The following is a 27,410-nucleotide window of genomic DNA, read 5'->3' on the forward strand; positions in this document are numbered from 1 at the left end:
TACTACCTGCTGCATCTGCATGCTTACTTTCAGTGACTGGTGCACAAGGACAACAGGTTTCATTGCAATTCCCCCCCTTTCCCAATCTATCTCCATTCAGATAATAGTCTGTTTTTGCTACTAAAGTGGATTTATCCACATCATACTTCATCTGCCATGCATTTACCCATCACTCGGCTTGTCCTCAACTTCAACAATTTTGTGAAATGGGCAAATAAAATTTGAGGTGGCAAATAAAATTTAATACAGAAATTATTGAAGGTGAAGGACACGTTGAGAAAAGCCATTAATAAAGCACATAGGACCCTCAGATTTAGCAGTCAGGGCAGAGACTACAAAAGCAAGGAAGTTCTGGTTAACCTGTACAAAATACTAGAGTATTGTTCTAGACATAACACTTTAGGATGGATGAGAAGACAGTAGAGAGGATGTAGGCTCACAAGAATGATTCCGGGGATGCGGACATTCTGTTAGAGATAAATTGGAGAAAGTAGGACTTCTCTTCTTAGAGAAGGGAAGGTTGAGAGAAGATTTTATCGAGGTGTTCAAAATCATGTGGGGTTCTGGAGGGAATGGATAGAGAGACACTGTTCCTACTGGTGAAGGAATCAGTATGAGACAGATTTGCAATGAGACCGGATGAGACAGATTTGCAATGATTGACAAGAGAAGCAATGGAGATACTAGGAGAAATATTTTCACACAGTGAGTGGTTACGATCTGGTATGCACTACTCAAGGATGAGGTGGGAGCCGTTTCAATTGAGGTTTTCAAAAGGGAAGATTTGGATAATAATCTGAAGTGAAAGAAAAATCCAGAGCTAAAAGGAGAAGGGAGGGAATGGGATGAGGTGAATTGGATCTTGCAGAGAGCAGACACAGAGATGGTGGGCTGACTGGGCTGTAACTATTAGATGACTTGAGTGTGTCAGTGTCAGTGGAAGAGAGGGCCCTGTGACACAGTCTCTCTCTCTCTCGATGGGTTCTCCTCTCTGATAAACATTTCAAAGTAGTCGTACACCCGTGATGTCGTGTTGACACATTTTCAAATGTTAGGCGGTGGGATTGGAGGGGAGGGGCATGTAGTCCAGACACACAGTGACATCTTTCAAATCGGCTCCTGATATTACATAATGTGTTCTTTATTGCCACATCTGCTGTGTCTGTAGGAGTGACTTTATTCTCTTCATTGTGGATCAGTGCAGAGACTGTGGACATACTGTAAAACACACAGCAAGCATTCTGTACCTGGCTTGCTCCAAGCTGGGCATCCAGGGTGGGGGGTGAGTATCAGTCTGCTGGGCGGGATGGTGCTGTCCATATCTTTAGGTCACATTTGAACACACCTGCTCCCAGCCCTCTCTATGGTGGTTGGCAGGGAAGGCAATTCTGACGTCAGGAACAGTCTTTGACAAATGTCTTTCCATGGGATTAGGAATTCCCCCCCACCCCGCCTCCCCTTCCTTCCTCTCTCCCTCCCATCTCCAGCCAAGCCTGCCACCTACCCTTGGACACAAGCTCCAGAAGAAAAATCCTTCGTCCACATCAGTTGTCCCTGAGTGTAGTGGGGAGGGGGCGGTGGTGGGAAAAGGAAAAGGGGGGCGGGAGCGAACGGGAAGAATTCGAAGAGCCAGCTGATCTGGAAGAATGCAGGAGCTGCAGCTTTCAGTCTAGAAAGAGAGAGAGAGCGAGAGAGCACTGCAGCGGCGGCGGCAGCAGCAACAGCAGCAAACTCCCATCGCAGCTCGTCCCATGAACCATCTTCCAGTCACACAGTCCGGCTGCATGCCCGGGCCGCGGCCACTGTCCCTCCTGGCCTGCCACGGGCAGCTGCCGGTCGGACTGCAGGGCTTGTTGTGAAATTGTGTGTGTGAGTGTGTGTGCTTCGCCCATCCGTGGCTGCGAGCCGGAGGTCACCGTGTAAATGAACTGAACCCGGAGACCCTAAAATGTGGAGACTCCACGAAGAGCGAATGTCTAGTTTTTGCTCCTTTCTCACAGGACTGTCTGTCATGTGCTGGCTACAAAGGTAAGGATTTTTAGTCTCTCTCTCTGAATACAGGATAGGCTTCTCTGGGCAAACGTGATTTGATAATGTATTTGCTGGGTCCTGTCAGGGTTCAGGAGAGCACGTTTTCAGTCCTGTCTCTCCAGATAGCACCTTAGACCGAAAGCACAGATGGATGGATCTGCTTCCATTCATCTCTACCATGTCCAAATGCTCTTTCCTTCTCGATCTGGAATTCAGATGCGTTTGACATATTCAGTCTTCAGCAGTCACTCGCAGGGCTGCTTTTATATAAGGGGAGACATAATGCAAGAGGAAGACACACAGACACATATTAACTATCGGTGTGCGTCTACACTGCTCAATAAACTGGGGCTGAATCATTGCATTCTGTTTACACCACTCATAGTGCATTCACGCATTGTCAGGTAGGTGTGTGCACAGTGGTCTGTGCTCTTGTTTGATAGGGCTGGGGAGGTCGTTTTGGGCTAAATGTTCCGTGCTGTTTGATGCTATGACTATATAATCACAGTGCATTCATTTGACCATTGGAAAAGCTGGTTATGTTTGAGGGGTGTTGGGTGCCTTTTGATACTCTAAATGCCATCTTCAGATGCACACAGTTGGGCCATGGGGCTGCATGGTTTTGCTGGAGGCCCAGTGAATCTCCTCTTCCAGGCGCCACAACCTTGCCCAATCTCCTACCTGCACATTGGCACCCGAACCAGCCATACCACGAATCATAGGATATCAAGGTCCAAGACTCCAAGTACCTCCCCCCTCTCACCCTCTGTTCCAGGACCTCCCCATTTGAGCACGGGGCTGCTGGTGTGTGAGGGTCAGGGGCTTGAATTTAGGCACTTCCAAATATCTAGGCCTGTACATACTGATACCTGCCTCTGCTTTTCTCAGTGTCAATGGACTGTCAATGTTTAGACCTGTACAGACTGATACCTGCCTCTGCTTCTCTCAGTGTCAATGGACTGTCAATGTTTAGACCTGTACATACTGATACCTGCCTCTATTTCTCTCTCAGTGTCAATGGACTCGGCAACATTTCCCTGGTTAAAAGAACAGTTGACAGATTGCTCAGAGGATATGATATTCGCCTTAGACCTGATTTCGGAGGTATTTCACATTGTTCTCAAAACTAAATATTATTAATTAATATTATTACAGGAACAATATATTGTCAAAGGTTGAATAGCTGCACTGAATATTCTGAGAACAGATTGCATGAAACAGGCTTGTGCTTGAGAAGATATTGAAGATTGACTGGTGACCTGATTGAGAAGTTTAAAGAACTTGATGGAGACAATCTCTGCTGGTGGGAAAATTCAAAGTATTGAGGGATGGAGTTGTGAATGGGGGCAGAATCTTATAATTCAGATCCAACCCCTCAAGAAGTAGTTTTCCAGCCAAAGGGTCGTGCACACATCTAAACTACTTTTCCCCAGCAAACCATTGAGGCTGGAGGTCAATTGAAAATTTCAACACTGCTTGTTAAATTTTGTGAGATAAGATAAGGTTGTGGGATGGATACAGCTCAAAAACAATTGAATTGAATAATGGTACAGGCTTGAGAGAATGAGTGCCTTGCTCTTGTTCTATGTTCTAAACTAGCATCAGTGTCTAATATTATAGCTCCACCTATGTCACTCAAAATGTTGCTCCTCACTTGTCATGAGGACTTCACTCTCCTACAGAAAGTTTCAAGTGGAAACTTCAGATCTCTCACTCATGTGTTTTGTTTGGGTTGGGTTTCCTTTAGTAGAATTGCTTTCTTCCCCATGAACTACTGTGGAAGAGTCTCATCATTTGGACGGTTTAAAGTGGGTGTCTACCTTCAGAGTGGAAGCAGTTTAAAGAGAGCACCTTTATTATATGTATTTAAGGAGGGATTGCAAGGAGAAAATGTGAACCCAATGAAACACTGTTTGTACTTTCTCTTCTGTTACCAGGGTCTCCAGTTACAGTGGGGATGAGTATTCATATAGCCAGCATAGACATGATCTCGGAAGTTAATATGGTAAGTCTGAGCAAAGGGTTTGATTTTGCTGTTGTGATTAAGTTGGTTAAAATTCAATCAAATGTGGATTCGACTGTGGTCAAGAGGTTACGTGGAGGTAGCCTGGCATGAGTGAACTTTTGCTGGCAGCTGTTGGTGGCAATTGAGATTGAAATACTGGGTAAGCCATCTGCAAGTGAAGTTGGTCAATCCATGTCACTTGATAGTGATCTCTCCAGTATGTAAACTTTAGGTCTGAATCCAGCTGTTTCAGGGTGTCATCTGATGAGATGCTAATTTAAGGCTCTGTTTGACCTCTCTGTTGAGCAAAGAAGATCCCATAGCATTATTAGAAGAACAGGAGAGTTCCCACTGTATCCTAGCTAGTATTTAACACTGGCCTAAAATCACCAAAGCAGGTTTTTGGCCAAACGTCACATTGCTGTTTCAGGGAGCTTGCTGTGTACACATTTTCTGCGGTGTTTCCGACATTACAAAAGTGTTTCCTACATTACATCTCAAAAATACTTCATGGCTGGAAGACACTTTGAGACATCTTGATGTTGTGTAAGGTGCTGTATCAATGCAAATTCTTTCTGCTTTTATGAATGAATATGGTATTTATTCATCAGGAATTTTGTATGTTTTGCACCAAACCATTGATCTACATTTTGTCCAACTGCATTTTTATTGTTGCTATAATTCTGAGTCAGGAAGGAATGAGCATCAAGGTGGGTTTTAAACTTAGAAATTCATATGTATGGATGTGGAATAGGAGTTGGCTGGATGTGGAATATCATTATCGAAATCCAGCTCCCGTAAAAGATGTTGAGTGAGCCTTGAGCTAGATAAAACCAGGACTCATCCATGGACTGTCCTTATAGCAATATTTTATCAAGTGAGCCCTGTATCATAAGAACTGTACTAAACATTGCACCAATGCCATTGCTGGATTTGGTGTATTATAGCTGTGAATAGAAATGGGAAAGTGACATTGACGCAGAAGGAATTTATTGTGGAACTAAGAAGTATCCACTTTTACAGGGAACATAAGTACATTAAGTTAAATTGGAAATTGAGGACAGGAACACTGGGGTAGTCCAAATACAATTCTCGCCTTTGTATGGGCAAAAACATTTCCCATTTGTTGATTTTCCTTCAGGATTGTGATCTATTAATATGCTCAACAGATCTACAGCAGGATTTGGAAAAATCAGAATCAAATTAAAACTTCAATAGATTTGTAATCAGGATTCAGTATAATCAAGATTACATTTCATTCTGTGCAAAATCTGAAAAAGGGAGTTCACTCCTAGGCCCAGCTCAGCCTCACTGTTAAGGATCACGCTGGTCAGAGAACATGATTTTGTGTTTGATTGAATCGGAAGCACTTCAGGATTTGTGTTTAAGAGAATAGCTTGTTCTGGGATTGAATGGATGCTGAGAGAGCCTGTGTAAGAGTTTCAGTGTTGCAGTTATTCAGGTGAGAGATTAGGGCTAAACATTGACATAGAAGTAACACATAGTGTAGGAGTATTAGAAAGGGAGTTCCAGGATTTTGACTCAGAGACAGTGATGAACAATGACATAATCAGCACTGATGTGTGTCTTCTATGGGATCTTGCTGTTGGTGATGTTCCCATGTGTCTGTTTCCCTTGTCTTTTGAGAGCTAGAAGTTGTTGATTTGGAAGATGCTGTCCATGGAACCAAGAGGTACTGCAATGCATCTTATAGATAATACACACTGCTGCATTGGTGGTGGAGGGAGTAAGCATAGTACCAATTAAGTGGGCTGCTTTGTCCTAGATGATGTTGAGCTTCCTGAGTGTTGATACAGCAAGTGGAGGATACTCTATAACAATTCTGAGTTGTGCCTTTAATTATGGCTGATCCAATTTAGTATAATGACATTCACTGACTGAATCAAGATTTTACTTCTGGGACAACCATAACAGGTTCCAGCTCTAGTGCAGTGTGAGTCTAATTTGTAAATGACATTAACAGAAGAAAGCATTTAGTCCCATCTGCTGCAAGAGTTTGTGGATCAAAAGCAGGCTGGATCACTCCAGGATTTTATACCAAAGAATTTAAAACACTGGAAAGTAGAATTGAAGTCATGCTTAAGTACGGTTTAAGCATGGTATTTAGTTTCCGGCAAACATCTTTATAGCATTCAGCAAAATACCAGCATCTGTGCACATCTCTGTACCAGCACTTATACCAGTGATGGTGGCAGCACCCAGAACATTCCTCCTTTTAATATTAATAGCCAGAATTTGTAGCTATTCCTATACCAACACTGGTGTGAACATTAATGCTAATATCTATACCAGCTTATGCATCAACATCCACCACCAACTGTATCAATACTTGTTTTAGAATCTGCACACATATCTTCCAAAATCTCTACCCTTATCAGCATCAACATTGGTGCAGTTACTGGTTCCAGAAGCTGTACCAATACCAGTTCTGATTCTAGTTCCAGAAGCAGTTTTCATAATGATACTGCATTCTGCACCTATGCCAGTATCTGATCAGGTTAATTGCCAAGATCAGTAGCTCCACTGGTACGTCAAATAATCCATGTGCTAGTTTCTTTATCAGAATCTTGAGCCATATCTGAAGCACATTAATATACCCATACACAACCTCTGTACTTATGTCTATTATGTCAGAAGTCAGATGACACCAGTTTATAGTCCAACAGGCTTATTTGAAATCACAAGCTTTCGGAGTGTTGGTCCTTCATCAGGCGTGATTTCTAATAAGCCTATTGGACTATTACTTGGTGTCGTCTGACTTCTGACCTTGTCCACCCCAGTCCAACACTGGCACCTCCATATTATGTTTATAACAACAATGTATCTGTGCTGCAACTGGTTTGAAATTCAGTACCTATACCATCACCTTTTCCTGCACCCACATTTTTGTCAACATGTTGGCATCAGCATCCCTCCCCATGCCATAAGAACACAAAGAATAGAAATAGACGACTCTGTCCTTTCAACCTGCTGTACCACCCAATCTGATCATTAGCTGATCTTGGGTTTCAAATCACAAGAATGGACCTGAAAGCTGTGTCCACCAGTGAGAGGAATGATATAGGTGCAGACATCAGGGAGAAGTCTGTGATGTAATTAAAGAAATTACCACATGCAGATTTTTAGTTTCTGGCAGGATTAAAAGTACATAAATTACCAGGACTGGTATCCCAGGCTGTTGAGTTAGGCAAAGGAGGAAATAACAGAAGTACTTGCAAAAATGTTCAAATCCTCTCTGATCTCAGGAGAGAACTGAAGCCAATGCGGTATGATTATTGTATAAGGTAGCAAGGAATAAACCAGGAAACTATAGGCTGACCAGTCCAGACTTGGTAGTGACAAAACTGAGAAAATGAGGACTGCAGATGCTGGAGATCAGAGTCGAGAGTGTGGTGCTGGAAAAACACAGCAGGTCAGGACGCACCAGAAGAGCAGGAGAATTTCGGGCATAAGCCCTTCATCAGGAATGAAAACTACTGCAAGCAATTCTGACGGCCAGAATTAATCTGCATTTGGAGAGGAGGTCTAAATCAAGAACAGTTCGCAAGGTTTTGTTAAAGGGAGGCCATATATCTGACCAATTTGTTTGAAATTTTTGTATAGGTGACCAGGTGTGTAGATGAAGGCAATGCTTTTGATGTAAATTAGAACATAGAACATTACAGCACAGTACAGGCCCTTCAGCCCTTGGTGCCGCACTGACCTGTGAAACCAATCTGAAGCCATTCTAACCTACATTATTTCATTTTCATCTATATGTTTATCCAATGACCATTTAATGCCCTTAAATTTGGCGAGTCTACTACTGTTACAGGCAGAGCATTCCATACCCTTACTACTCTCTGAGGAAAGAAACTACGTCTAACATCTGTCTTATATCCGTCACCCCTCAATTTAAAGCTATGTCCCTTCATGCTACCCATCACTATCTGAGGAAAAAGACTCTCACTGTCTAATCCTCTGATTATTTTATATGTCTCAACTTGTTCACCGCTCGACCTTCTTCTCTTGAACAAAACCAGCCTCAGTCCCTCAGCCTTCCTCATTAGGCCTGCCCTCCATATCAGGCAACATCCTGGTAAATCTCCTCTGTACCCTTTCCAAAGCTTCCACATCCTTCCTACAATGTGGTGACCAGAACTGTACGCAATGCTCCCAAGTGCGGCCACATCAGAGTTTTGTACAGCTGCAGCATGACCTCATGACTTCGAAACTCAATCCCTCTACCAATAAAATCTAACACACTGTATGCCTTCCTAATAACCCTATCAACCTCGGTGGCAACTTTCAAGGATCTATTTACCTGGACACCAAGATCTCTCTGCTCATCTACACAACCAAGAATCTTGCCATTAGCCCAGTACTCTTTATTCCTGTTGCTCCTTCCAAAGTGAATCACCTCACACTTTTCCGCATTAACCTCTTTTTGCCACCTCTCAGCCCAGCTCTGCAGCTTATCTATGTCCCTCTGTAACTTGCAACATCCTTCGCACTATCCACAACTCCACTGACCTTCATGTCATCTGCAAATTTACTAACCCATCCCTCTAAGCTCTCATCCTGGACATTTATAAAAATGACAAACAGCAGTGGGCCCAAAACAGATCCTTGTGTTACACCACTTGTAACTGAACTCCAGGATGAACATTTCTCATCAACCACCACCCTCTGTCTTCTTTCAGCTAGCCAGTTTGGATCAGAAATTGTCTTCTTTCAGCTAGCCAATTTCTGAATCAAACCGCCAAATCACCCTCAGTCCCATGCCTCCGTATTTTCTGCAATAGCCTACCGTGGGGAACCTTATCAAATACCTTACTGAAATCCGTATACACCACATCAACCGATTTATCCTCATCCACCTGTTTGGTCACCTTCTCAAAGAACTTAGTAAGGTTTGAGAGGCATGACCTTCCCTTCACAAAACTGTGTTGACTATCCCTAATAAACTTGTTCCTCTCCAGATTATTATAAATCCTATCTCTTATAATCCTTTCCAACACTTTACCCACAACTGAAGTAAGGCTCACTGATCTATAATTACCAGAGTTATCTCTACTCGCCTTCTTGAACAAGGGGACAACATTTGCTATCCTCCAGTCTTCTGGCACTATTTCAGTAGACAATGATGACATAAAGGTCAAAGCCAAAGGCTCTGCAATCTCTTCCCTGGCATCCCAGAGAATCCTAGGGTAAATCCTATCCAGCCTAGGTGACTTAATTATTTTCACACTTTCCAGAATTGCTAACACTCCTCCTCGTATACCTCAATCCAGTCTATTCTCCTCAACAATATTGTCTTTTTCCAGAGTGAATACTGATGAAAAATATTCATTTAGTGCCTCTCCTATCTCCTCAGACTCCATGCACAACTTCCCACTATTGTCCTTGATTAGTCCTAATCTTATTCTAGTCATTCTTTTATTCCTGACTTACCTACAGAAAACTTTTGGGGTTTTCTTGATCCTACCTGCCAATGACTTCTCATGTCCCCTCCTGGCTCTTCTTAGTTCTCTCTTTCGGTCTTTCCTGGATAACTTGTAACTCTTACGTCTCATCCTTACATAAGCCTCCTTCTCCTCTTGACAAGAGATTCAACTTCTTTAGTAAACCACGGATCCCTCGCTCGACCTGCCTGACAGGTACATACTTATAAAGAAAACACAGTAACTGTTCCTTGAATAAGTTCCACATTTCAATTGAGCCCATCCCCTGCAGTTTCCTTCTCCACCCTATGCATCCTTAATCGTGCCTAATCGCATCATAATTGCCTTTCCCCCAGTTATAACTCTTGCCCTGCAGTATATACCTAGCCCTTTTCACCGCTAAAGTAAACACGACTGAATTGTGGTCACTATCACCAAAGCACTCATCTCCCTCCAAATTTAATACCTGGCCTGGTGCAGTAGCTGGTACCAAATCTAGTGTGGCCTCACCCCTTGGTGTCCTGTTTATATACTGTCAGGAAACCATCCTACACACATGGGACAAAAACTGACCCATCTAAAGTACTCAAACTATAGCATTTCCAGTCAATATTTGGAAAGTTAAAGTACCACGTAACATCTACCCTGTTACTCTCGCTCCTATCCAGAATCATCTTTGCTATCTTTCCACTACATCTCTGGAACTTTTCTGAGGCCTATAGAAAACTCCCAACAGAATGACCTCTCCTTTCCTGTTTCTAACCTCAGCCCATACGACCTCAGTAGACGAGTCCTCAAACATCCTTTGTGTCACCGTATTACTGTCTTTGATTAACAATGCCACACCTCCCCCACTTTTACCACCTTCCCTGTTCTTACTGAAACATATAAACCCCAGTCCCTCCTCTGTCCATGTCTCTGAAATGGCCATAGCATCTGGAGTTTATATTAGATTCCCTACAGCATGGAAACAGGCCCTTTGACCCAACAAGTCCACACTGACCCTCCGAAGAGTGACCCACCTAGATCCATTACCCTACACTGTATTTACCGCTGACTAATGGGGTAATTAGTGGGCGGCACGGTGGCACAGTGGTTAGCACTGCTGCCTCACAGCGCCAGAGACCAGGGTTCAATTCCCGCCTCAGGCGACTGACTGTGTGGAGTTTGCACGTTCTCCCCGTGTCTGCGTGGGTTTCCTCCGGGTGCTCCGGTTTCCTCCCACAGTCCAAAGATGTGCAGGGTCAGGTGAATTGGCCATACTAAATTGCCCATAGTGTTAGGTAAGGGGTAAATGTAGGGGTATGGGTGGGTTTCGCTTTGGCGGGTCGGTGTGGACTTGTTGGGCCGAATGGCCTGTTTCCACACTGTAATCTAATCTAATCTAATCTAATGCACCTGGCACTAATGGCAGTTTAACATGGTCAATTTACCTGACGTGCACATCTTTGGATTGTGAGAGAAAACTGGAGCACCCGGACAAAACTCACGTAGACACAGGGAGAATGTGCAAACTCCACACAGTCATCTGAGGTAGGAATCGAAGCTGGGTCCTTGATGCTGTGAGGCAGCAGTGCTAACCACTGGGCCACCGTGCCATCCCAAGAGCAAGGACAAAGTCCAAATAATAAAGAAAATTCCAGCACATGAACAAGCCCTTTGGTCCTCCAAGCCTGCACCAATCCAGATTCTCGATCTAAACCTCTTGCCTATTTTGTAAGGGTCTGTATTCCTTTGCTCCCTGCCCATTCTTGTATTTATCTAGATACATCTAAAATGACGTTATCATGCCCACCTCTACCACCCTCTGCGTAAAGAACTTTCCATGCATGTTCATAGCACGGTGGTTCAGTGGTTAGCACTGCTGCCTCCCAGTGACCAGGGACCCGGGTTTGATTCCCACCTCAGGTGACTGTCTGTGTGGAGTTTGCACATTCTCCCCATGTCTGCGTGGGTTTCCTCTGGGTGCTCCACTTTCCTCCCAGAACCCAAAGATGTGCAAGTCAGCTGAATTAGCGATGCTAAATTACCTGTAGCATTAGATACATTAATCAGGGGTAAATATAGGGTCTGGGTCGCTTACTTTTCAGAGGGTCGGTGTGGACTTGTTAGGCCGAAGGGCCTGCTTCCCTACTTTAGGTAATCTAATCTAATCTAATCTAAACTTTTCCCCTCTCACTTTGAACTCATGACCCCTCATAATTGAGTCCCCCATTCTGTACCCCCTCTATACCCTCATGATTTTGTCGACCTCGATCAGATCCCCCCCAACCTTCGTCTTCTAATGAAAATAATCCTAACCTACTGAACCTCTCTGTAGCTAGCACCCTCCATACTAGGCAATATCTTGTTGAATGTCCTCTGCACCCTCCCAAAGCATCCACATCCCTTTGATAATGTGGCAATCAGAACTGTATGCTTTATTCCAAATGTGGCCAAACCAAAGTCTTATACAACTGTAACATGACCTGCCAACTTTGTACTCAATACCCCATTCGATGAAGGAAAGCGTGCCGTATGCCTCCTTGACCACTCTATTGGCCGTATGCCTCCTTGACCACTCTATTGACCTGTGGTGCCACCTTCAGGGAACAATGGACCTAAACACTCACATCTCTCTGTACATCAATTTTCCCCAGGACTTTTCCATTTACTGTATAGTTCGCTCTTGAATTGGATCTTCCAAAATGCATCACCTCGCATTTGCCCGGATGGAACTCCATCTGCTATTTCTCTACCCAACTCTCCAATCTATCTATATTCTGCTGTATTCTCTGACAGTCCCCTTCACCATCTGCTACTCCACCAATCTTGGCGTCATCTGCAGCCTTGCTAATCAGATCACCTGTACCTTCCTCCAGATCATTTATGTATATCACAAACAACAGTGGTCCCAGCACGGATCCCTGTAGAACACCACTGGTCACAGGTCTCCATTTTGAGAAATTCCCTTCCACTACTACTCTGTCTCCTGCTGCCCAGCCTATTCTCTATCCATATAACTAAGACCCCATGTGACTTCACCGTCTTCATCAGCCGACCATGGGGAACCTTGTCAAAACCTTACTGAACTCTATGTACATGACAAGCACAGCCCTTCCCCCATCAATCAGGTTTGTCACTTCTTTAAAGAATTCTATTAAGTCAGTAAGACATGACCTTCCCTGCACAAAACCATGTTGCCGCCCATTTTCTTCCAAATGGGAATAGATCCTATCCCTCAGTATCTTCTCCAGCAGATTCCCTACCACTGACGTCAGGCTTACCAGTCTATAATTACCTGGATTATCTTGGCTACCCTTCTTAAACAAGGAGACAACTTTTGCAATTTTCCAGTCCTCCGCAGCTTCACCCTTTTTTTAGATTAGATTACTTACAGTGTGGAAACAGGCCCTTCGGCCCAACAAGTCCACACCGCCCCGCCGAAGTGCAACCCACCCATACCCCTACATTTACCCCTTACCTAACACTACGGGCAATTTAGCATGGCCGATTCACCTGACCTGCACATCTTTGTGACTGTGGGAGGAAACCGGAGCACCCGGAGGAAACCCACGCAGACACGGGGAGAATGTGCAAACTCCACACAGTCAGTCTCCTGAGGCAGGAATTGAACCCAGGTCTCTGGCGCTGTGAGGCAGCAGTGCTAACCACTGTGCCACCATGCCGCTCATGTTCAAGGATGCTGCAAAGATATCTGTTAAGGCCCTGGTTATTTCCTCCCTCGCTTCCCTCGCAACCTGGGATAGGAGGTTGAACAGTTCATCCACTTTACTAACACCGTCCACCCCGACCTCAAATTTACCTGGACCGTCTCAGATTCCTCCCTCCCCTTCCTAGACCTCTCCATCTCTATCTCGGACGACCGAATCAACACGGACGTATACTATAAACCGACGGACTCCCACAGCTACCTAGATTACACCTCTTCCCACCCTGCCCCCTGTAAAAACGCCATCCCATATTCCCAATTCCTTCGCCTTCACCACGTCTGCTCCCAGGAGGACCAATTCCAATACCGAACAACCCAGATGGCCTCCTTCTTCAATTTCCCCTCAGACATGGTTGACGATGCTCTCCATTGCATCTCCTCCACTTCCCGCTCCTCCGCCCTTGAACCCCGCCCCTCTAATCGCCACTAGGACAGAACCCCACTAGTCCTCACCTACCATCCCACCAACCTCCAGATACATCGGATCACCCTTCGTCATTTCCGCCACCTCCAAACAGACCCCACCACCAGGGATATATTTCCCTCCCCACCCCTATCAGCGTTCCGGAAAGACCACTCCCTCCGCGACTCCCTTGTCAGATCCAGACTCTCCTCCAACCCAAACTCCACTCCCGGCACCTTCCCCTGCAACCGCAAAAAATGCAAAACTTGCGCCCACACCTCCCCCCTCACTTCCCTTCAAGGCCCCAAGGGATCCTTCAATATCCATCAGAAATTCACCTGCACCTCCACACACATCATTTACTGCATCCACTGCACCTGATGTGGTCTCCTCTACATTGGAGAGACAGGCCGCCTACTTGCGGAACGTTTCAGAGAACACCTCTGGGACACCCCACCAACCAACCCAACCACCCCATGGCTGAACACTTTAACTCCCCCTCCCACTCCGCCAAGGACATGCAGGTCCTTGGCCTCCTCTATCGCCAGACCATGGCAACACGACGCCTGGAAGAAGAGCGACTCATCTTCCGCCTAGGAACCCTCCAGCCACAGGGGATGAATGCGGATTTCTCCAGCTTTCTCATTTCCCCTCCCCCCACCTTTTCTCAGTCCCAGCCCTCAGACTCAGCACCGCCTTCTTGACCTGCAATCTTCTTCCGACCTCTCCGCCCCCACCCCCTCTCCGGCCTATCACCCTCACCTTAACCTCCTTCCACCTATCACATTCCCAACGCCCCTCCCCCCAGTCCCTCCTCCCTACCTTTTATCTTAGCCTGCTGGGCACACCCTCCTCATTCCTGAAGAAGGGCTTATGCCCGAAACGTCGATTCTCCTTCTCCTTGAATGCTGCCTGACCTGCTGTGCTTTTCCAGCAACACATTTTTAAGCTCGGATAGATCCCATCCAGACCTGGAGACTTGTCCACCTGAATGCCTTTTAGAATAGCCAACACTTCCTGCCTCCTTACATCGACTTGATCTTGAGTAATCAAACAATTATTCCTAACCTCAACATCCATCGTGTCCCTGTCCTTGGTAAATACCGATGTATAGTTCGCACTTGAATTGGGTCTTCCAAAATGCATTGCCTCGCATTTGCCCGGATTGAACTCCTTCTGCCCTTTCTCTACCCAACTCTCCAATCTATCTTTTTCTGCAGTATTCATCTTTTGGGTGAATGACAGTAAAGAGCTGATGGGATCCAAGGTAATTTGGTAAATTAGGTCCACAATTGGGTGAGTGGCAGGAAGCAGAGGGTGACGGTTGAGGGGTGTTTTTCTGAGTGGAAGACTGGCCAGTAAGGTTTCACAGGGGTCCGTGTTGGGCCCTTGCTTGTTGTTCAACGCTGGGTCAGAAGAACGGATATATTAAAATGATTGCAACTACTGTACTCATAAAGGCAAGGGTACAGATTTTGGGTAGAAAGGAAGAAACATTTCCCCTTGATCAAGGGGAAATGTTTCTTCCTGTCTATCCTATGTCTAGCAAAGTTTTATACATCTCAATCATGTCTCATCTCAATCTCCTCTGCTCTAAGGAAAACAACCCTTAACTGTCCAACCTCTCTTCATAACTGAAACTCTCCAGCCCAGGCAACATCCTGGGAAATCTCCTCTGCACCCTCTCTAGTCTTGTCAAGTCAAATCCAGTATAATATGGATTCCAGAATTGCACATAATACTCCAGCTGTGGCCGAACTAATATTTTGTACAGTTCCGGGATTATCTTCCTGCTCTTAAACTCTATGCCTCAGCTACTAAATGCCAGTGTCCCATATGTCTTCTTAACCACTTTATCCATCTATCCTGATACCTTAGGAACATACACACCAAGGTGTCTCTGATCCTCGATGCTTCATGGGATCCTGCCAATCATCAGTATCCCTGTGTGTACAATCTACAAGATGCACTACAGAAATTCACCAATGTTCACATCAGTACAGATATTGATGCAGACGTTATTACTGGTATCAGCACAGAAGTTTGAAAGGTTATGGCAGAGATACTGATATGGCTCAGATACAGTTTCTGGTTTCAGTCCGGATTCTTATTCAGATATGATGTCAGAACAAAGCTGTTACTGCAGAAGTAATAACGTGTACAGATTTCAGTATCAACATCAGCTCCAAAACAGTCACTAGCAACAATACTGGCACCAGTATCCATAGCGGTAATCAAATCAGCATAAGCATTTTGAATCTCATATCTCCACCTGTAGTAGTACCCATGTTTGTTCCAATTCAGTACAAACAGCTACACTGAAGACGATGAGGTGCTGCATTTTGGAAAGGCAAATCAGGGCAGGACTTATACACTTCACAGTAAGGTCCTTGGGAGTGTTGCTGAACAAAAAGACCTTGGAGTGCAGGTTCATAGCTCCTTCACAGTGAAGTTGCAGTTCGATAGGATAGTGAAGAAGGCATTGGGTATGCTTTCCTTTATTGGTCAGAGCATTGAGTATAGAAGTTGGGAGGTCATGTTGCGGCAATTCTGGTCTCGCTCCTATTGGAAGGATGTTGTGAAACTTGAAAGAGTTCAGAAAAAAATTAGAGATGTTGCCAGGGTTGGAGTATTTGAGCTATAGGGAGAGGCTGAATAGACTGAGGCCGTTTTCCCTGGAGCGTCAAAGGCTAAGGAGGTGACCTTATAGAGGTTTATAAAATCATGAGGGGCATGGATAGGGTAAATAGACAAGGTCTTTTCCCTGGGGTGGGGGAATCCAGAACTAGAGGGCATTGGTTTAGTGTGAGAGGGGAAAGATATAAAAGGGACCTAAGAGGCAACGTTTTCATGCAGAGGGTTGTACTTGTTTGGATTGAGTTGCCAGAGGAAGTAGTGGAGGCTGGTACCATTACAACATTTAAAAGGCATCTGGATGGGTATATGATTAGGAAGGGTTTGGAGAGATATGGGCTAAGTATTGGCAAATGGGACTAGATTAATTTAGGATATCTGGTCGGCATGGATGCGTTGGAGGAAAGGCTGTACATCTCTATGATTGTGAACACATACTGACACTAGCGATACCAGCGTCTCTACCTTCAACAGTACTAGCATCTGTTCCTTCACGGTCACTGGGTCAAAATCCTAGAACTCCCTCACTCATAGCATTGTTGGTGTCCCTTCACCACAGGGACTGCAGTGGTTGAAGAAGGCAGCTTACCACCACACCCTTCAGGGTAACCCGGGATGAACAATCAATGCTGGCCCAGCCAGCAATGCCCATGTTCTGTGAGTAAATTTTTTAAAAATACCAGAGCCTGTAATAATTTTTACATTAACATTTTGTAACCATCCTCAGTCATAGACTCAGGTACATATAGTTACTAGCTTTGTACTGATGGTGATATCAGAGTCTGTATCCACAGTTGAACCAGCATCTGCACTGGACTCAACTTCTATACCACTTCCTGTAACACTTCTCCTTCAAATCCTCCCACTTCCATCAAACCATCATACCACCCGCATGAGCCCCACCTATACCTGTCTCTTCGTTGGGTACGTGGAACAGTCCATCTTCCACAGCTACACCGGCACCATCCCCCACCTTTTCCTCTGCTACATCGATGACTGTATCAGCGCCACCTCGTGCTCTCATGAGGAGGTTGAATTTAGTTCATCAAATTCACCAACACATTCCGCCCTGACCTCAAGTTCACCTGGACCATCTCCGACACCTCCGTCCCCTTCCTAGACCTCTCCATCTCCGGTGACCGACTCAACATGGACATCTGTTTCAAACCCACCAACTCCCGCAGCTACTTTGACTACACCACCTCCCGTACAAATGTGATCCCTTACTCCCAATTTCTCCGCCTCAGCTGCATCTGCTCCCAGGATGAGCAATTCCACTCCAGGACATCACAGGTGGGCTTCTGTTTCAGGGACTGCAATTACCCCTCCCACATGATCAACAATGCCCTCCAGCTCATCCCCTCCACATCCCGTACCACTACCCTTGAACCCCACCCATCCAACTGCAACAAGAATAAAACCCATCCCTCCGGGTCCTCACTTTCCACCACACTAATCTCCAGATCCAGAGCATTGTCCTGTGACATTTCTACCACCTATAGTCAAACGCCACCACCAAGGATGTATGTCCCTCTCCACCTCCTATCTGCATTCCGCAGAGACCATTCCCATCGCAATTCCCTTGTTAGGTCTACGTTCACCCCCCACCAACCCACCCTCCATACACAGTACCCTCCCTCACGGCAAGATGTGTAAAACCCGGGCCCACACCTATTTCGAAGACCCCAATAGATCTTTTCACATCTGGCACATCCACTGCATCCATTGCTCTCGATGTGGTCACCGCTACATCGGGGGGACAGGATGTCAACCAGCGGAGTGTTTCAGGGAACATCTCTGGAGGACACGCACCAAACAACCCTACCGCGCTTTTACTTTTACTCCCCCTCCCACTCCCCCAAGGACATGCAAGTCCTGGGCAGCGTCTACTGCCAAAACCAAGCCACCCGCCAACTTCCACCTCATCTTCTGCCTCGGGACCTTAAAGCCACACGACATCAACAGCAACTTCACTAGTTTCCAAATCTCCCCACCCCCCACCTCACCCCATATCCAACCCTCCAACTCGGCACCACCCTCTTGACCTGTCCATCTTCCTTGCCTCCTATCCGTTCCACCCTCCCCACCGATCTATCACAATTAGCCCCCCCACCACCACCTGCATCCATCTATTGCCTTCCCACCTAGCTTGCCCCAGCCCCACCCGCACACCTCAGTTTCTCTCTCACATCCCTTCCCCCTCACATTCCTGATGAAGGGCTTATACCGGAAACGTCAACTCTCCTGCTCCTCGGATGCTGCCTAACCTTCTGTGCTTTTCCAGTGCCACCTTTTTTTGACACTTCCTGTAATAATACCTGTACCCACACCAAGGCAACCTTCTGTGCCACAACTGATTCCAGCTTTAGCATCCAGACTCATACTAACATCTGTACCAGTTATAATCTAAGCATCTGAGAACCATAGAATTACTACACTGTGGAGGCAGGCCATTCAATCCATTGAGTCCAGACTGAACCTCCAAAGAGTATCCCATCCAGACCAACCCCTCCCCACCCTGTCTCTGCAACCATGCATTTCCTATGGCAAATCCACTTTGCTTGCACGTTCCTGAACACAATGGGCAATTTGACAAGGCCAATCCACCTAACCTGCAAAAAGAACATAGAACATAGAACAGTACAGGCCCTTCAGCCCTTAATGTTGTGCCGACCTTTTATCCTACTCTAAGATCAGACTAACCTACATTGTACTATCTTCTCATGTGCCAATCCAAGAGTTGCTTAAATATGGCTAATGTATCTGACTCTACTACCACTGCTGGCAGTGCATTCCACACATCCACCACTCTCTGTGTAAAGAACCTTCCTCTGACATCTTCCCAAAACCTTCCTCCAATCACCTTAAAGTTATGCCCCTTCCTGATAGCCATTTCCACCCTGGGAAAAAGTCTTTTACTATCCACTCTATCTATGCCTCTCAACATCTTGTATTCCTCTGTCAAGTCACTTCTCATCCTTCTTCGCTCCAATAAGAAAAGCCCAGCACCATCAACCTTTCTTCATAAGACATGCCCTCCAGTCCAGGCAGCATCCTGGTAAATCTCCTCAGCACCCTCTCTAAAGCTTCAACATCCTCCCTATAATAAGGTGACCAGAACTAAACACAATATTCCAAGTGTAGTCTAACCAGGACTCTGTAGAGCTGCAGCATAACCTCGCGGCTCTTAAACTAAATTCCCTGGCCAGTAAAAGCCAACACACCATGTGCCTTCTTAACAGCCGCTATTACTAACATTCAACACTGGAGCCCCCCAGGGGTGCATACTCAGCCCCCTACTTTACTCACTGTATACCCATGGCTGCGTCACCAAATACCAGACTAATGCCATTTAAAAGTTCGCTGGTGGCACCACCACAGTTGGTCAAATCTCAGATGGCGACGAAACAGATTGCAGACGGGAGTGGCAAACCTGGAAAAAATGGTGCACTGAGAACAACCTTGCTCTCAATGCCGGCAAAATCAAAGAACTCATTATTGATTTTCAGTGAGATGTTACTCATGGCCCCCGGCACATTATCAGCACAGAGGTAGAATGAGTGGAGACTGTCAAGCTCCTGGAAGTGGTCATCCACAACAATCTTTCTTGGACTCTTCATGTGGATGCACTGGTTACAAAGGCCCAACAACATCTCTTCTTCCTCAGGCAGCTGAGGAAATTTGGCATCACAGTGGATACCCTTGCCAACTTTTATAGGTGCGCCCTCGAGAGCATTCTGTCTGGATGTATCACTACCTGGTTTGGCAGCTGTACCATTCTTGATCAGAGACAGTGACAAAGAGCGGTGAACTTGACCCGGACAATCACAAAGACCAACCTCCCATTTATAGAATCCATCTACCATTCCCGCTGTCAAGGAAAGGCCGCCAGCATTCTCAAAGATCCATCCCATCCTGGCAATGCTTTTCTACAACCTCTACATCAGGGAGAAGGTACAGAAGCCTGAACACACGCACCAGCAGGTTTCATAACAGTTTCTACCCTACTGTTGTTAGAATACTGAATGGATTCATGAACTCTTAACATTCACATGTGCCTGTGTTTTTGTTTTTGCTGCTGTTTACCTGTTCTATTCAAATTCAACAGCCATATCAAATTGGGTGGCAACTTTGAGGGATCTATTGATATGGACCCCAAGATCCCTCTGTTCCTCCACACTGTCAAGAATCATGCCTTTAACCCTGTATTCTGCATTCAAATTTGACCTTCCAAAATGAATCACTTCACACTTTTCCAGGTTGAACTCCATCTGTCACTTCTCAGCCCAGTTCTGCATCCTGTCAATATCTTGTTGCAATCTACAAGAGCCCTCCACATTTTCCACAACTCCAACAACCTTTGTGCCATTGGCAAACTTACTAACCCATCCTTCCACTTACTTATCCAAGTCATTTATAAAAATCATAAAGAGCAAAGGTCTCAGAACGAATCTCTGCAAACACCAGAGGTCACCAAGCTCCAGGCTGAATGCTTTCCATTTACTACCACCAGACAGGCAGATTTCCCTTTATCCCATGCCTCCTTGCTTTCTGGGTGAGCCTACCATGGGGAACCTTATCAAACGCCTTGCTAAAATCAAAATACACCACATTCATTGCTCTACCTTCATCACATCCTCAAAGAATTCAGTAAGGTTTGTGAGGCATGACCTGTCCCTCACAAAGCCATGCTGACTATGTGTAATCAAACTATAGTTTTCCAAGTAATAATAAATCCTGTCCAATACTTTGCCCACCACTGACGTAAGACTGGCTGGTCTATAATTCCCAGGATTATCCCTATCCCCTTTCTTGAACATTTGCCACCCTCTAATCATCTGGCACTATTCTAGTGGACAGTGAGGATGCAAAGATCATCGCCAAAGGCGCAGCAATCTCTTCCCTTGCTTCTTGTAGTAACCTTGGATATATCCTGTCTGGCCCAAGGGATTTATCGATCCTTATGTTTTTCAAACTTTTCAGCACATCCTCCTCAACATCAACCTATTTGAGTATATCATTCTGTTTCACGCCATCCTCAGAAATGTCAAGGTCCCTCTCAGTTGTGAATACTGAAGCAAAGTATTCATTAAGGACCTCTCCTACCACCTCCAATTCCAGGCGCAAGTTCCCTCCACTATTCCTGATAAGCCCTGCCCTCACTCTGGCCATCCTCTTGTTCCTCACATAAGTGTATAATGCCTTAGGGTTTTCCTTAATCCTATCCTGCTAAAGCTTTTCTATGCCCCCTTATAGCTCTTCTAAGTCCAATCTTCAGTTCCTTCCTGGCTACCTTGTAACCCTCTAGAGTTCTGTCTGATCAGTTATCCAAACAAAATACTCCCCGTCCGTCTTGTTCACAACATCGAGGTTTTACTGTATTCTCTTTTCAGGTCCTCCACCCTTTCTCTACTTATGTCTTTGGTATTGATGTGTACCACGACTTCTAGCTGCTCTCACTCCCTTGTATGAATCCTACAGACTCGATCTGAGACATCCCTGACCCTGGCACCTGGGAGGCAACAAACCATCCGGGAGTCTTGTTCACAACCACAGAATCTCCTGTCTGTTCCTCTCACAATTAAATCTCCTATCACATCCTTGGACTGTGGGAGGAAAGCGAAAGTAAGCCATACAGACACGAGGAAAACGTACAAGAATGGAACCAAACCTGTGTCCCTGGTGCTGTGAGGCAGCAGTGCTGACCACAGAGCCACTGTACCACCAGATCTAGTTCTGATCTATATCAGAAGTATCAATATCTGTACCAGCAACAGTTCCCATACCAGTGTTACAACTACTAGCAAAAATACTGATTCTACTAGCAGCAAGTACTAAATAGAGAGCAGGTGCAGATGAACAGGTGGCTGCAGGGCTGGTGTAGGAGTGAGGGCTTCAGATATGTGGATCGTTGGGATACCTTCTGGGAAAGGTGGGACCTGTACTAGAATGATGGGTTGCACCTGAAATGGAGGGGCACCAATATTCTGGGTGGGAGGTTTGCGAGTAGTAATCAATTCTAATAACAGCACCCTGTATCTATACTAGATCCAGCATTGGTACCCATATCTGTACCGTCTTGTAATGAAACCTAAACAAACACTTGGCCCCACACCGAAAGCAGTATCCTGTCTAAACCATTTCCACCATTTGTACTTGTACTTGTATTGATACAAGCACTCACATTTATATCGTTCCCTAAAACAGCTTCTGTATCGTTTGTGGCGTCACCATGATTGCTGATTCTTTTATCAAGATCTATGCACATACTTAGATAAGCATTCTACACTAGCTGGAACTTACATCGGTGTCCACTGTGGTATCAACATCTAGATTGATAGCTCTCTCCATCCTGATTTTAGTAGCAACATTCGCAACCATACTGTTGCCAGCTTCTGAATCCAAAGCTGTACCCAAATTTATACGGATCTTGAACCATTCCGTTACTAGTACAGATGCCAACAAGTGCACCAACTGTGTTACCAGAATCTGTGTCCAAACCATTACCAGCATTTGTACTTTTCTCTGCACAAATTATAGGACCAAAATCAGTACCGGGTTTTTCAGAAATGCTGACACCATCCAGTATCTATGATCATATTTTACACAGAGTGGTGGGTGCGTGGAATGCACTGCCGGCAGTGATAATAGAGTCAGATACATTAGGGACATTTAAGTGACACATCGGTAGGCACATGGATGATAGTAAAATGAAGGATATGGGGGTTGGTTTGATCTTAGAGTAGGATAAAATGTCGGCAAAACATCGAGGGCCGAAGGGCCTGTACTGTGCTGTAATATTCTGTTATATATCAGTACAAGCATTTTGTATCCATAGTGGCCCCACTATTGGTCTCGATGTTTGTATCAGCATCTCCAGTACTGGTATCTGTACCTGTAACTATACTGGATAGTCAACCCATACGTTACCTGTTCAAAGCAATCCAGGCCTCAGTTTTACAGTATCAGTACCTATATCCATTCTGCTGCAGTCTCCATAGCAACCAGCAATATTTAAAAAGGAACTGGAACTTCCAGTAAATTGCTGAAAAGATGACAAGATTTCCCATTTTACCATTAAAAAATGACTAAAAGAACTACTGTTGACTAGACACTTTTTTTGTAGAAAATGTATAATTTAAACCACAGAAAGGAATATTCTCCTTTTCAATTTTCATCCATCACACTCTCCATGGAGTTACATACTGTCATTCTCAGCTTCCAATGGAGGGGGGGTGGGGGGGCGCGGGGGGTGGGGAGATGGGGGGGTGGGAGGTGGTGGGGGTTAAAATTCACACTTAGGGATGTTTCAAATGACCATCTTCAGTTACTTGCCTTCATTTTCAGAGAACTCCCAGTGGTAAACCCTCTCCCAGTGATTTTTACTGTCAGAACAAATCTCCCAGGATCCTCAGATGATTGCAGGATGTTTTTCTTAGATGAGCCATACTTGCCTCTTGCGTCCAGTTGTGGTAATCTGCGAAGCTGAGCGGCTTCTTCCCTCTGCTACTACATAAGAGACTGTTACCCACACTATCACCATTATCACCAATACCAACAATGCATCTGTAGTCATACTGATACAAAACTTCCCTAGTGATGCCTCAATACACCTATACCAGCATCTGTATGTCTACTGTATTCAAATATCTCCACCGGCTTCTGTACTGACACCTCAACTGGCATCCGAACACAAAACTATAACCGTACCTGTGTCAAAATTAGTCCCAGCATTTGTATTTGTGCTTGTACTGAAATCTATACCTCTACTGGGACCAAGTCCTGCACTCAGATCTGAATTCACAACTGTAACAATTACAGCAATAGTATTTAGACTGATTCAGCCATACCTGTACCAAAATCAGCATTGATTCAGATTTCAACAACTGTACTCATGCCTGAAACAGAATCTGTACCCATTCGATTTCCATTCACTGTACCTACATTTGTGGTAATCAGCTTCTTTGGGCGGCACGGTGGCTCAGTGGTAGCACTGCTGCCTCACAGTGCCAGGGACCTGGGTTCGATTCCAGCCTCGGACGACTGTCTGTGTGGAGTTTGCACATTCTTCCCGTGTCTGCGTGGGTTTCCTCTGGGTGCTCCAGTTTCCTTCCACAATCTAAAGATTTGCAGGTTAGGTGAATTAGCCATTCTAAATTGCCCATAGTGTTCAGGGATGTGTAGGTTATTTGCATTAGTTAGGGGAATGGGTCTGGATGAGTTGGTGTGGACTTGTTGGGCCAAATGGCCTGTTTCCACACTTGTAGGGATTCTATGATTCAAACATAACATAAATGTACCTCATATCTTCCCAGTTCAGATACCAGCACTGGTATAGATGCCAGTATATAACTAGATAAAAGATATGAGCAAGAATAGGCCATTCAAACCCTCAATGGCCTATTATTAAGCTGGAGGTAGTTCAGAAGAGATTTACCAGTATGTTTCTGGGAATGGAGGGTTTGAGTCACAAGGAGAGGCTGGACTTTTTCACAGGAGTGTAGGAGATTGTTGGGTGAATTTCTCAGATATAGATAAGGTGAATGGCAGATGTGCTTCCAAAGGGCGGGGGATTTCAAGACTAGGGGACATACTTTTTCAAGGTGAGAGGAGAAAGATTTAAAAAAAACTAGAGGCACAGAGAGTGTTCTTGTGTGGATTAAGCTTCCAGAGGAAGTGGTGGATGCGAGTAGAGTTACAACATTTAAAAGACATTTGGTTAAGTGCATGAATAAGAAATATTTGGAGGGATATGAGCCAAGCACAGGCATGTGGGACTAGTTTAGTCATCATGGACTGGTTGGACTGAAAGGTCTGTTTCCATGTTGTGTGACTTTCTGATTGTGGCTGATCATCAAGCTCAATGCCCTCATTCCTCCTCCCCCCCATATCCCTTGATCCCTTTGGCTACAAGAGATGTATCTACTTTCTTTCTGAAAACACAATAGAACATTAAACATTACAGCGCAGTGCAGGCACTTTGGCCTTTGATGTTGCGGCAACCTGTGAAACTGATCTAAAGCCCATCTCACCTACACTATTCCATTTTTGTCCTTATGTCTATCCAATGACCATTTAAATGCCCTTAAAGTTGGCGAGTCTACTATTTTGCAGGCAGTGCATTCCATGCCCCTACTACTCTCTGAGTAAAGAAACTACCTCAGACATCTGTCCTATATCTATCACCCCTCAATTTAAAGCTATGTCCCACCATGCTAGCCATCAATATTCAAGGAAAAAGGCTCTCACTGTCCACCCTATCTAACTCTCTGATTATCTTATATGTCTCAATTAAGTCACCTCTAAACATTCTTCTTTCGAACGAAAACAGCCTCAAGTACCTCAGCCTTTCATACGACCTTGCTTCCATACGAGGCAACATCCTAGTAAATTTCCTCTGAATCCTTTCCAAAGCTTCCACATCCTTCCTATAATGCACCAGTGTCTTGACCTCAACCACTTTCTGAGGTAGTGAATTCCACAGGCTCACCACTCTCTAGATAAAGAAATTTTTCCTCATCTCTGTCCTAACAGGTTTATCCCTATCGTTAAACAATGATCCTGGGGATTCTGGACTTGCCCACCCTTCACCACCGCCCACTACCATTGGGAATATTCTTCCTGCATCTAACTTATCTAGACCTGATAAAATTTTAAAGGTTTCTATGAGGTGCCTCCTCATTCTCGTAAACACCAGTGAATACAATCCTAAATGACTCCATTCCTTCTCATACATGAGTCCTACCATACCAAAAATTAATTTGATAAACTTTTGCTGGACTCCCTCTATAACGAGAGCACCCGTCCTCAGATAGGAAGACCAAAACCGCACACAACATTTCAGGTGTAGCCTCATCAGTGCCCTGTATTACTATTCCTGTATCCTTGTTCCTGTACTCAAATCCTCTTGCCGTGAAAGCCAGCAAACAGTTACTCCTTTACTGCCTGCTACACCTGCACACTTACTTTCAACAACTGGTGCACAACCTGTATAAGGAATAGGGTAAATGAGCTTGTGGCGCAGATCCAAATTGGTAGGTGTGACGTGGTGGGCATCACGAAGACGTGGCTGCAAGGAATTCAGGATTGGGAGCTAAATGTCCAGGGATCGATGTTCTATTGAAAAGGTAGGCAGGTGGGCAAAGGGAGTTGCTTTGCCCTATTAGTAAGAAATGAAATTAAATCAATTGTAAGAAACAAAGATGGTGTAGAATCTGTGTGGGTTGAATTGAGGAATTGCAAAGGTGAAAAAAGCACAGTTGGAGTTATGTACATGCCTCCAAACAGTAGTCAGGAGCTGGGGCACAAGATACATCAGGAGAGAGAAAAGGTGTGTAGAAAAGACAAAGTTAAAGTGATGATGGAGGATTTCAATATGCAGGTGGACTGGGAAAATCAGGTTGGTGATGGATTGCAAGAAAAGGAATTTGTGGAATGTCTATGAGATAGCTTTTTGGAGCACCTTGTGGTGGAGCCCACTAGGGAACAGGCAATTCTGGATTTAGTGTTGTGCAATGAGGCAGACTTGATAAGGGAGCTTAAGGTGAAGGAACCCTTAGGAGGCAGTGATAATAATGATAGGACTTAATTTGAGAGGGAGAGGATTGAATCAGAGGTAACGGTATTATAGCTGAATAAAGGCAATCACAGAGGCATGAGGGAGGAGATGGGTTGAATTGACTGGGAGAGGAGCCTAGTAGGAAAGACAGTGGAACAGGAGTTTCTGGAAGTGATTCAGGAGATACAACAAAAATTCATTCCTAGGAAAAAGAAGCATAGTACAGGGAGGATGAGGCAACCATGGCTGACTAGCAAAAGAGAAAGCATATAATGTGGTGAAGGGCAGTGGGAAACCAGAGGATTGGGAAGCTAATAAAGACTAACAGAAGACCACAAAAAAAATGGAGGGACAAGATTAAATATGAGGGCAAACTAGCCAGTAATTTTAAGGAAGACTGTAAGAGTGTCTTTAAATATATAAAAAGCAAAAGAGAGGCAAAAGTGAACATTGAACCACTGAAAAATGACACTGGAGTGATAGTAGTGGGGAGCAAGGAAACGGCTGAGGAGCTAAATAATTACTTTGCAACAGTCTTCATAGTGGAAGACACAGGTAATATTCCAAAAATTCGAGAGTCAGGGAGCAGAGCTGAGTATGGTAGCCAGCACCCAGGAGAAGGT

At 44.9% G+C, this 27,410-nt stretch overlaps 1 protein-coding gene across 3 annotated transcripts in view; it reads left to right on the forward strand.

Annotated features, from left to right (window-relative positions):
- The first annotated feature begins 1,170 nt into the window (after positions 1–1,170).
- Positions 1,171–27,410, forward strand: part of LOC122557045 (gamma-aminobutyric acid receptor subunit beta-4-like) — a 171,413-nt gene continuing 145,173 nt past the window's right edge. Inside the window, exons 1-3 of one of the 3 annotated variants that reach the window (XM_087991800.1) lie at positions 1,171–1,282; positions 3,044–3,135; positions 3,969–4,036. In XM_087991800.1, the coding sequence (XP_087847926.1) occupies positions 3,989–4,036 (48 nt within the window). In that variant the 5' untranslated portion in view covers positions 1,171–1,282; positions 3,044–3,135; positions 3,969–3,988. Of the gene's footprint in view, positions 1,283–1,662; positions 2,029–3,043; positions 3,136–3,968; positions 4,037–27,410 lie in introns of those variants that run through there. The other 2 variants (XM_043704281.2, XM_043704282.2) reach the window with 2 other exon arrangements.

This window comes from Chiloscyllium plagiosum, unplaced genomic scaffold, assembly GCF_037043375.1.
Source record: "Chiloscyllium plagiosum isolate Xiang-an unplaced genomic scaffold, Cpla_swu_hap1 HiC_scaffold_11, whole genome shotgun sequence".
In the NCBI taxonomy this organism is placed as follows: domain Eukaryota; kingdom Metazoa; phylum Chordata; class Chondrichthyes; order Orectolobiformes; family Hemiscylliidae; genus Chiloscyllium; species Chiloscyllium plagiosum.